Source organism: Schistocerca piceifrons, unplaced genomic scaffold (assembly GCF_021461385.2).
Source record: "Schistocerca piceifrons isolate TAMUIC-IGC-003096 unplaced genomic scaffold, iqSchPice1.1 HiC_scaffold_822, whole genome shotgun sequence".
NCBI lineage: Eukaryota > Metazoa > Arthropoda > Insecta > Orthoptera > Acrididae > Schistocerca > Schistocerca piceifrons.
Window position 1 is genome coordinate 1007570 of NW_025729083.1, and position 12690 is coordinate 1020259.

Below are 12690 nucleotides of genomic sequence, written 5' to 3' on the forward strand. Positions count from 1 at the left end.
CTCAGTTGTGGTTGCACCTATGGTGTGGCTATCTGTATTGCTGAGGCACGCAAGGATCCCCACCAACGCCAACATCCATGGTTCATGGGGGGAGAAAATACACTAGCTAACTTAAATAGAGTCCCTTCAGTAATTCCTGATCGTCATCTTCTTCATTGCCTCAGGCTTCACAAATTTTTGAATGGCCAGCTTATTGTAAAAACAATTTCTCATCCAACTTCTGTTCCCATCTTCAGGATCTATGTGATAGTCTTCATGTTGAGTCAATCGTAAATTCGTAGCACAGTAACGTACCACACCTTCAATATGATATGCGAACGTCTCTATTGGTTAGTGTCATTAAATATTGCTTCTATAGTATATGGAATGAATCACACAACTTTTAACTGTTTATTTTCTTTTGCCATGACTATGACTGCTTCATTATTAACTCATTCATGAAGTATATGTTTAATTATACTATCATCCACATTCCTCTCACAGTTGTTTCTGCTTGTCAAAACATTACATACAAACTTCCGTCGAGTGGCTTACTTAGCATAGCTTTTGCACTGCACTGAGAGAATAACTGCCAGTCCCATACTTCGTAACGTCTTACCTCAACGCATTAGTAGCTTTAATTTATATATGTGGTCTACTGACAAACCTGCAGAAGTCACGTGACTGAGAACACAATGTGCATAAACTAATTTATATATTCCCTAGCAATAGCCACATTCAAACAACAGGGGTGAAATGCTGACCTTCAACGTGGAACTCGAAGCTACAGAAATGTACGTCTGTAGACAACTTATAGAGGCGACAACACAACTAAAGGGAAATCGCCTATTTTCGACGTCAACGTGCAACACCCCTAGTACACGCCAGCCGGCGGCGTAGGCTGTGGAGGGCAAATGAAACGTGTTGAATGAACGAGGAAACAGTACAGTCGCTACCACAGTACAGAAAGGGAGCGATTTATCTGACGTCCAAACATGCACGAGCATTGGCTTTCCAGCCAAGAAGCATTTTCGAAACTGCCAAGTTTGTAAATTGTATGTGTGCTGTCGAGTTATTATTTCCAAAAAGGAAAGTTTTATCTATTTTGACTGGTGCTCTTTAGTGGTAATGGAAAAATACATTTTGAAAAGAGGAAATATACTGGAGTGCCATTAATTAAAAGAAGCAGTCAAGTAAACAGAATGATATGATAGCAAACAATAAGTCCGGCAGTGTCGCAGCTACCACAGTACAGAAACTACTGAGATATAGAAAAGTTGGCAGGCAAGGTTAATGTCGTTGAAATGAAACATTGGTTCATATACTGACGATACCTTTACATAGATAAGTACCTTACACACCTTGAAAATATCTTTCAAGTTCAACTGCCTACCACAAAATCATTCGAGAGACCGATCGACAAGAGCGGAGACACCGGAAGAGAGCGGGCCTCAGGAGAGAGAGATATCGAGAGAGACCGATCCAGACTCCGCTCGTGTTTATATACAAATAGACAACTGAAGGCAAATCTACTGTCATTCTTACTGAGTCTCTTACTGCTCTGGAAGTCTCTTGCGGGGGAAAATGTTCGAGAGACTTCACTGCGCTCCTTTCCGGTGCGACCGATCGCATCAAATTTGGTTGTTGACGCCGCTTGCGCTGCATTTGATGCATTATTATCAATTAAAAAATACAATTGCTCTCTTTCGCTAGTTTTGACATCTGTATGCTCTCTCACATTTAGGAATTAATTGCAATTTTACGTTATAAGACAACTCAGAGACAATACGCGAAATTCACACAAAAATACGACGTTTCTGACGTAGGTTTACATAAATTATTTCAGTTTTGGGACTGAAATTTATTTACAAATGAAAAGAAACATTTCACCGTCCTGGTTAAAGCACAACCTGCGTGGCATAATGGCACCACCCAAAACCGGTGCCAAGACAACTGTTGTGCATTGCGTGCCATGGATGACAGTGGTGAATGATGGCTGCAGAGACGTGTATGAGCTCACAGATATGCAGCCATTGAGCAGTTGACTGCCCAGATGAACTAAGGGGATATCAACAGTGTTTATTTAACGACCATTCAGCGAATGTTGGTACATATGGTCCTGCTTTTCATCAGTGACGAAGGATGGAAGTTACATGGGAGCACCAGAACTAGGTGTACACTGAATGGCGACAGGTGGCCATTTCGGAGAATGTTTCCGTTGCACTCATTGGATGAACTCGTCATTCTGGAAGGCACAAAGGATCGGCACAAGTATGCATCTATCCTTGGGGACCAGGTCCACCCTTACAAACAGTTTTTTTTTCCTCGTCATGATTGCATCTACCAGTAGGACAACGCAACCTGTCACACAGCTCGCAATACATGTACATGGTGTGAAGAGCATCAGGGTGAGTGGCCTGTAATCCCCTCGCCACGAAACTAGCGGATTTCAAACCAAACGAGAATGTACGGGACCACTTTGATCAGACAGTCTGTGCCACGGATTGTCAACTGAGAAACCCAGCACAGATGACCGTGGCATGACAGCACATGCCTCTTGGTGCCTATCAGAACGTCGTTGGTTCTCTTCCGGCATGTCTCGCAGTTGCCCATGCGGTTATTTAGCCTATTCAGTGTTTTGACAGGTGATCATATTAAGCTAACTGGACAGTGTTGTATGTATACAACACAGACTGTAGGGGTACGACTGCATATATTTATATTGATGACTGAAGTCAGTGAATGCACAATATTATGCCATATTTAATTCATTTGCAGTCTAATAATAGCAAATACTAGGAGAAATATGGTTTGAGGTTGATTAGCATGTCCAAGTAGATGTGTCAAGAGCAGCAAGTCAGGTGCTGAAGTGCGGGCATGTGGATGCAAAATGTTTAGTCTGTACTGGCAAGTGTAGTCCACTTAATGGTGCAGCAGTTGTGGCCATGCGAAAATATCAGGTAGTACATTATGTGACTTATTTTTGGGAATACTGTTAGACACAGAGGAAAAATAACTATCACACAGGAGTGGGTAGATGTTAAGGTACCAGTGATCACAATATATACTCTTTATACCCATTGCAAAGCGTAATTGTATATATGCGTTGTCTCTGTTTTCTTTACTGATCTTACTCAGACACTTAAACTTTGCAGTCAAATGATATTCAACATTGGTCTGTTCATTGAGGGTACTCGTTGGCTAATATGAATCAAATACAGGCACTGGGAAATGTTTCAATTTCTGTGATATTAATTCTTACAGCAATTAAATGGTTTACTGGAATGGCTTCATAATATCGCAAATTTTTTACCCCTTGCTTCTCTGATCGTCCTCCCCACTAGTTCAAAAGCTGCTCTCCTCGTTTTGCACCTGTGGCTTTACAGCCCGTCCGTGACACACGAGCTGGGAACATCATTCAGTGACTACAGTGCCCAATCAGTTTATTTAAAGTTTGTTCGAGTTCTAGTTTCTGTTTTATTGTTGTTTTTATGCATTCAAATTGTGCTGTAATATCGCTCCACGATAACTGTTGGCACTTGTATGTACCTCTCATTTGCATATTATTTTATACAACATGTTTTTTTGGTATGCAACGGATTGTTGTGAGAATCTGAGGAGAAGAGGTGTGCGAACTGATTACCTCGATGGTAAGGGATTCACCTTTGTGGTCACAGTACAGTCGCCGGCAGTGTGTGTTCCATTGTTAAGAATGACAACCCTTAGCAGTAGTCCCTGTAGTGAGGTTCCCCCCTGGCCTCCTCGCTAACACGGTTTCTCCCTCGGTCTAGCACTCCAGCCACTGGAGACAGCAGGGCGACGGCGGACGGCACCTCCAGCGAGCAAAGCTGTACTCCCGTGGCAGCCGCGCCACCAGTGGAAGCCTGCCCCACTCCACCACCTGGTGATGCTGAAGTCTCTCGCATGAGGTGAGTTCCATCGCAACGTGCCCACGTTTTTCACGTTCACAGTATGAATTACGGGGGCGTCAGCCAGTAGTTACAGACAATAAATCACACACCATTTTATTGCATTTTTCAAGAAGGCAGAGGGGAGACTCCTAACAGTAAAGTACTTGTTTCAGTCGATCTCCACATACTTCTTTGCCTTCACAGAGTCAGTAGCATTCAGCTTGAAGATTAAATGTCAACCTTTGAATAACCATGTATATTTCTCAATTCACCTTTAGATTAGATTAGATTACATTAGTACTTGTTCCATAGATCATGAATACGACACTTCGTAATGATGTGGAACGTGTCAGGTTAATAAAAGGTGTCTATACAAGATATTACATAAGACAAAATATTACATGACACTCAATATTTCTAATTTTTTTGTGGGTTTTGGGAAATTATCCACTTACTATATCCAAAAATTCATCGAATGAGTTGAAGGAGTTGCCATTAAGAAATTCTTTCAATTTTCTTTTAAATGCTATATGTCTATCTGTCAGACTTTTTATGCTATTAGGTAAGTGACCAAAGACTTTTGTGGCAGCATAATTTACCCCCTTCTGAGCGAAAGTTAGATTTAACCTTGTGTAGTGAAGATCCACTGTTAAATGCAGAGGAGAGAGCAGATAGGTGGAAAGAATACATTGAAAGCCTCTATGAGGGTGAAGATTTGTCTGATGTGGTAGAAGAGATAGGGGATCCAGTATTAGAATCGGAATTTAAAAGAGCTTTGGAGGACTTACGGTCAAATAAGGCAGAATGGATAGATAACATTCCATCAGAATTTCTAAAATCATTGGGGGAAGTGGCAACAAAACGACTATTGACGTTGGTGTGTAGAATATATGAGTCTGGCGATATACCATCTGACTTTCGGAAAAGCATCATCCACACAATTCCGAAGACGGCAAGAGCTGACAAGTGCGAGAATTATCGCACAATCAGCTTAACAGCTCATGCATCTAAGCTGCTTACAAGAATAATATATAGAAGAATGGAAAAGAAAATTGAGAATGCGCTAGGTGACGATTAGTTTGGCTTTAGGAAAAGTAAAGGGACGAGAGAGGCAATTCTGACGTTACGGCTAATAATGGAAGCAAGGCTAAAGAAAAATCAATACACTTTCATAGGATTTGTCGACCTGGAAAAAGCGTTCGACAATATAAAATGGTGCAAGCTGTTCGAGATTCTGAAAAAAGTAGGGGTAAGCTATAGGGACAGACGGGTCATATACAATATGTAAAACAACCAAGAGGTAATAATAAGAGTGGACGATCAAGAACGAAGTGCTCGTATTAAGAAGGGTGTAAGACAAGGCTGTAGCCTTTCACCCCTACTCTTCAATCTGTACATCGAGGAAGCAATGATGGAAATAAAAGAAAGGTTCAGGAGTGGAATTAAAATACAAGGTGAAAGGATATCAGTGATACGATTCGCTGATGACATTGCTATCCTGAGTGAAAGTGGAGAAGAATTAAATGATCTGCTGAACGGAATATACAGCCTAATGAGTACACAGTATGGTTTGAGAGTAAATCGGAGAAAGACGAAGGTAATGAGAAGTAGTAGAAATGAGAACAGCGAGAAACTTAACATGAGGATTGATGGTCACGAAGTCAATGAAGTTAAGGAATTCTGCTACCTAGGCAGTAAAATAACCAATGACGGACGGAGCAAGGAGGACATCAAAAGCAGACTCGCTATGGCAAAAAAGGCATTTCTGGCCAAGAGAAGTCTACTAATATCAAATACCGGCCTTAATTTGAGGAAGAAATTTCTGAAGATTTACGTTTGGAGTACAGCATTGTATGGTAGTGAAACATGGACTGTGGGAAAACCGGAACAGAATCGAAGCATTTGAGATGTGGTGCTAAAGACGAATGTTGAAAATTAGGTGGACTGATAAGGTAAGGAATGAGGAGGTTCTACGCAGAATTGGAGAGGAAAGGAATATGTGGAAAACACTGATAAGGAGAAGGGACAGGATGATAGGACATCTGCTAAGACGTGAGGGAAAGACTTCCACGGTACGAGAGGGAGCTGTAGAGGGCAAAAACTGTAGAGGAAGACAGAGATTGGAATACGTCAAGCAAATAATTGAGGATGTAGGTTGCAAGTGCTACTCTGAGATGAAGAGGTTAGCACAGGAAAGAAATTCGTGGCGGGCCGCGTCACACTAATCAGTAGACTGATGACCAAAAAAAAAAAAAAAAAAAAGTGAAGATCATCCTTTCTCCTAGTGTTGTAGCCATGTACACTGCTATTACTTTTGAATTCGTTCGGATTGTTAATAACAAATTTCATACGCGAATATATGTATTGTGAGGCTACAGGGAAGATTGCTAGCTCTTTAAATAAGTGTCTGCAAGATGATCTTGGATGAGCTCCAGCAATTATTCTGATTACACGCTTTTGTGCAATGAAAACTTTTTACTCAATGATAAGTTACCCGAGAATATGATGCCATACGAAAGCACAGAATGAAAATAGGCGTGGTAAGCTAATTTACTCAGATGTATATCGCCAAAATTTGCAATGACCCTAATAGGTTAAGTAGCTGAATTCAAACGTTTCAGCAGATCGTCTGTGTGTTTTTGTCCAATTCAACCCCTCATCAATGCAAACACCTAGAAATTTTGAATATTCTATCTTAGCTGCCGATTTCTGGTCGAAGTCTATATTTATTAATGGGGTCATTCCATTTACTACGTGGAACTGTACAGTTTGTCAAAGTTTAGTGGGGGCCCATTTGCAGAGATCCACTTAATGATTTTCTCAAAAACATCATTTACAATTTCACCAGTTAATTCTTGTCTGTCAGGTGTGATAGCTATACTTGTATCATTGGCAAAAGTACCAGTTTTGCATCTTCGTAAATATAGAATGGCAAGTCATTAATACATATTAAGAACAGCAGAGGACCCAAGACCGAACCTTGCGGTACCCCATTCTTGATTCTTCCCCAGTTTCAGAATTCACCAGTTTTTTGCATATTATGTGAACTGTTTATTTCAACTTTCTGCACTCTTCCAGTTAGGTATGATTTAAACCATTTGAGCACTGCCCCATTCATATCACAGTAGTTGAGCTTATCTAGAAGTATTCCATGATTTACACAGTCAAAAGCCTTTGATAGATCACAAAAAATCCCAATGGGTGACTTCCGGTTACTCAGAGCATTTAAAATTTCATTAGTGAAAGTATCTATAGCATTTTCCGTTGAAAAACCCTTCTGGAAACCAAACTGACATGTTGTTAAAATTCTATTTTTACAAAGGTGTGAAGCTACTCTACAATACATTACTTTTTCAAGAATTTTGGATAAGGCAGTCAGGAGAAAGATTGGGCGGTAGTTGTTGACATCAGACGTATCCCTTTTTTATGCAGTGGTTTAACAATGGCATACCTTAGTCTATCTGGGAAAATACCCTGCTTCAGAGAGCTATTACATATGTCGCTAAGAATCCCACTTATTTCTTTAGAACAAGCTTTTATTATCCTGCTGGAAATGCCATCAATGCCATGTGAGCTTTCATTCTTGAGAGAGTTTATTATCCTCCTAATGTGTGTGTGTAAATTGCCTCCAAAAACGTTCAAATGTGTGTGAAATCTTATGGGACTTAACTGCTAAGGTCATCAGTCCCTAAGCTTACACACTACTTAAGCTAAATTATCCTAAGGACAAGCACACACACCCATGCCCGAGGGAGGACTCGAACCTCTGCCGAGACCAGCCGCACAGTCCACGACTGCAGCGCACTAGACCACTCGGCTAATCCCGCACGGCAAATTGCCTGCCCTCTTTTGTTTTATAGTATGCAACGTTTGTAAACAACACCAGGTCTTGACAGACCGTGTTTATCCGTTGCCTGGCCCTTGTCCTCATGGGTCATTAAAGTACCAACATAAAGGAAAAAGACTTGCTACAGGCAGCCGTTGCATCACAGTGGCTGAAACTCGTGGAGGTTGAAAAACTGGCCATGGATGGAAGGTCACTGAAACATAATTGTTTGGTGTTACACGAGGTGCATTCAAGTTCTAAGGCCTGCGATATTTTTTCTCCGGACTGGAAAGAGATAGAAACATGCGCATTGTTTTAAAATGAGGTCGTGTTCATTGTCAATATGTCCCAGAGATGGCAGCACCGTACGGAAGATGGAATTTTACCGCCAGCGGCGAGAATGAGAACTGTTTTAAATACTTAAAATGGCGACGCTTTCCTTACTTGAACAGCATGCAATCATTTGTTTTCTGAATTTGCGTGGTGTGAAACCAATTTAAATTCATCGACAGTTGAAGGAGACATGTGGTGATGGAATTATGTATGTGTTGAAAGTGCGTTCGTGGGTGCAACAGTTTAATGAAGGCAGAACATGGTGTGACAACAAACCGAAACAACCTCGGGCTCGCACAAGCCGGTCTGACGACACGATCGAGAAAGTGGAGAGAATTGTTTTGGGGGATCGCCGAATGACTGTTGAACAGATCGCCTCCAGAGTTGGCATTTCTGTGGGTTCTGTGCACACAATCCTGCATGACGACCTGAAAATGCGAGAAGTGTCATCCAGGTGGGTGCCACGAATTCTGACGGACGACCACATGGCTGCCCATGTGGCATGTTGCCAAACAATGTTGACACACAACGACAGCATGAATGGGACTTTCTTTTCGTCGGTTGTGACAATGGATGAGACGTGGATGCCATTTTTCAATCCAGAAACAAAGCGTCAGTCAGCTCAATGGAAGCACACAGATTCACTGCCACCAAAAAAATTTCGGGTAACCGCCAGTGCTGAAAAAATGATGGTGTCCATGTTCTGGGACACCGAGGGCGTAATCCTTACCCATTGCGTTCCAAAGGGCACTACGGTAACAGGTGCATCCTACGAAAATGTTTTGAAGAACAAATTCCTTCCTGCACTGCAACAAAAACGTCCGGGAAGGGCTGCGCGTGTGCTGTTTCACCAGTACAACGCACCCGCACATCGAGCTAACGTTACGCAACAGTTTCTTCGTGATAACAACTTTGAAGTGATTCCTCATGCTCCCTACTCACCTGACGTGGCTTCTAGTGACTTTTGGCTTTTTCCAACGATGAAAGACACTCTCCGTGGCCGCACATTCACCAGCCGTGCTGCTATTGCCTCAGCGATTTTCCAGTGGTCAAAACAGACTCCTAAAGAAGCCTTCGCCGCTGCCATGGAATCATGGCGTCAGCGTTGTGAAAAATGTGTACGTCTGCAGGGCGATTACGTCGAGAAGTAACGCCAGTTTCATCGATTTCGGGTGAGTAGTTAATTAGAAAAAAAATCGGAGGCCTTAGAACTTGAATGCACCTCGTATATCTGCTTCTAGTGCAGGATAATCAATTTTTTGTATTCTAGGATATATAAATTCAGTCTTTGTTGTTGTGGGAAACGAGTCACAAGTGGCTGGACAGAAATGACACGTTGGATGGCGCCAGTGCGTTTGGCATGAAAGCAGTCTCTCCCGATGTCCACGGACATAGACGTCACCTGCTTTTTGTGTTGAGTCATCTGACTGGCCTAGTGGCGCCAGCCGTGCAGGCTCTGGGTTGTTTATCACACATCCACATCACAACTCGGTGTCCGGAATGCGTGGCGTTTGGGGCTACCGCCATCTCGGTTCCAGGGCAGAACTGGCTGTAGTCCCTGTGTGCTCTCTCAGCACGCAGGTCTCGCTGGCCGTTTCTTGGGTCAAGTAGTGTCAGTAGTGTCAGGAAGCGACCTCACACAACATCCTATCACTGGTACAATTTACCCATTCGTATTCTTATTTCCTATTTTTTCGTAGTTTGTATTATTTCGCAGTCTTTCTTGCATCCTTCTACAGCCCGGTTCTCGATAGAAGCTGCAGACACCGACGAAAGATCATAGTACCACTTAAGTACATCTAAGGTTCTTGTCGGTCCACCGTGACATTGGATACCGCCTGGTGGGGTTGCGGGCTCGTGACGCGGTAGCAAAAGTATGTAAGCAGATCACACGCGGAAGTGGAAATACGCTAGCGACGGTAGGAGTTGCAAATGGGAAAATCCATTGAGACAAGCGACTTTGACAAAGAGCAGACTACACTACTGGCCATTAAAATCGCTACACCACGAAGATGACGTGCTACAGATGCGAAATTTAACGACAGGAAGAAGGTGCTGTGATATGCAAATGATTTACTTTTCAGAGTATTCACACAAGCCGGCGCCGGTGGCGACACCTACAACCTGCTGACATGAGGGAAGTTTCCAAACGATTTCTCATACACAAACAGCAGTTGACCGGCGTTGCCTAGTGAAACGTTGTTGTGATGCCACATGTAAGGAAGAGAAATGCATACCATCACGTTTCCGACTTTGATAAACGTCGGATTGTAGCCTATCGCGATTACGGTTTATCGTATCGGGACATTGCTGCTCGCGTTGATCGAGATACAATGACTGTTACCAGAATATGAAATCGGTGGGTTCAGGATGGTAATACGGAACGCCGTCCTCGATACCAACGGCCTCGTATCACTAGCAGTCGCGATGACAGTCATCTTATCCGCATGGCTGTAACGGATCGTGCAGCCACGTCTCGATCCCTGAGTCAACAGATAGGGACGTTTGCAAGACAACAACCATCTGCACTAACAGTTCGACGACGTTTGCAGCAGCATTATCAGCTCGGAGACCATGGCTGCGGTTACCCTTGACGCTGCATCACAGACAGGAGCGCCTGTGATGGTGTACTCAACGACTAATCTGGCTGCACGAATGGAAAAACGTTATTTTTTCGGATGAATCCAGGTTCTGTTTACAGCATCATGATGGTCGCATCCATGTTTGGCGACATTGTGGTGAACGCACATTGGAAGCGTGTATTCGTCGTCGCCATACTGCCGTATCATCCGGCGTGATGGTATGGGGTGCCATTGGTTACACGTCTCGGTCGCCTCTTGTTCGTATTGACGGCACTTTGAACAGTGGACGTAACATTTCAGATGTGTTACGACCCGTGGCTCTACTCCTCATTTGATCCCTGCGAAACCCTACATTTCAGCAGGATAATGCACGACCGCATGTTGTAGGTCCTGTACGGGCCTTTCTGGATATAGAAAATGTTCGACTGTTGCCCTGGCCAGCATATTCTCCAGATGTCTCACCAATTGAAAACGTCTGGGCAATGGTGGCCGAGCAACTGGCTCGTCACGATACGCCAGTCACTACTGTGGTATCGGGTTGAAGCTGCATGGGCAGCTGTGCCTGTACACGCCATCCAAGCTCTGTTTGACTCAATGCCCAGGCGTATGAAGGCCGTTATTATTGCCAGAGGTGGTTGTTCTGGGTACTGATTTCTCAGGATCTACGCTCCCAAATTGCGTGAAAATGTACTTGTCAGTTCTAGTATAATATATTTTAATGGCGAGTAGTGTATTATTACACAGAGCCTGTGAACGAGTATCTCGGAAACAGTGAAGCTGGTCGAATGTTCACATTCTACTATTGTGAGCATCTACGGGAAGAGGTAGATGGATGGTTAAAGTACCACTAGGCGCTAAATGGTTGGATGTCCACGACCGTCCCCAGAACGTGGGGTTTGGAGGCTTGTCTGCTCTGTAAAGTAACGTAGTTAGCGATCTGGTGCATGTGTGCCGAAAGATCACAATGCAGGTGTATGCTCAAGTGCTTCGGAGCACACCCTTCATCGTACATTGTTGGACATGGAGCTCTGCAGGAGACCACCCCTACGTGTTCAAATTTTGACCCAGCTACATCGTCAATTACGATAGCAGTGGGTACAGAATCTTAGGAATTCGACCATCGATCAATAGCAACGAGTCGGCTCTTCGGGTGAATCACAGTTTTCCTACACGAGCTCCCTGGTCGTCTCCATTAACGCCGTCTTCGAGGTGAACGGCGGCTCGAAACGTGCAGCGCGCTACGGGCGCAGGCTGTTGGGAGCAGTATTATGCTACGGGAGACGTTCTCCTGAACTTGCATGGGACCTGTGGTAGTAACCGAAGGTGCGCCGACAGCTGGGAACCACCTGCATTCCTTCGTGCTTGCTGTCTCCCGCGACGGCGATGTCATCTTTCAGTGTCTCGGAGCCAGAATAGCGCTGCAGTGGTTTGAGGAGCAGTATAGTGAAGCCACGTTGATGCCTCGGTGGGCAAATTCGCCTGATGTAAATGCCACGGAAACAATCTGGATCGTATCAGGCGACATCACCGCGTACGAAAATCAGCGGCTGGTTATCTATGCGAATTTCATGACCTGCGCGCAGACAGCTAATGCCACATACGTCCAAAAACCTACGAACAAAGTGGCGGATCCCTGATACGCAGAATCAGTGTAGTACTTCGGTCCAAAGACGGAAAAATAACTTGTTTTGGGTCATCAGTGTATATTCAGTTTCAGAAAGAAAGTGTACGATATTCGAGTGGAACAGATGCTAAAGGAACTACAAGATGCGAATAGCCAACCAGGACCCCGCAAAGCACGTAACTATCCTGCCGAGAGCATCGCGAGAAGTCACGGCTAATATACCTGAAGAAGCGAGGTTTCAGGGGTCATTGTTCGTTTGTTCAGCATATCCCGGACAGCAATAGGGGAAAGAAATACAGTAGAAGAAGAATGGGTAGCTTTGAGGAATGAAATAGTGAAGGCAGCAGAGGATCAAGTAGGTAAACAGACGAGGGCTAGTAGAAATCCTTCGGTAACAGAAGAGATACTGAATTTAATTGATGAAAGGAGAAAATA

The 12690-nt window shown here is 43.7% G+C and overlaps 1 protein-coding gene across 1 annotated transcript in view; it reads left to right on the plus strand.

The window, feature by feature from the left end:
• The window catches only part of LOC124770384, a 91516-nt gene that overhangs the window by 63937 nt on the left and 14889 nt on the right, over positions 1–12690 (plus strand). Inside the window, exon 6 of the mRNA XM_047249211.1 lies at positions 3771–3908. Within this exon, the coding sequence (XP_047105167.1) occupies positions 3771–3908 (138 nt within the window). The remainder of the gene's footprint in view (positions 1–3770; positions 3909–12690) is intronic.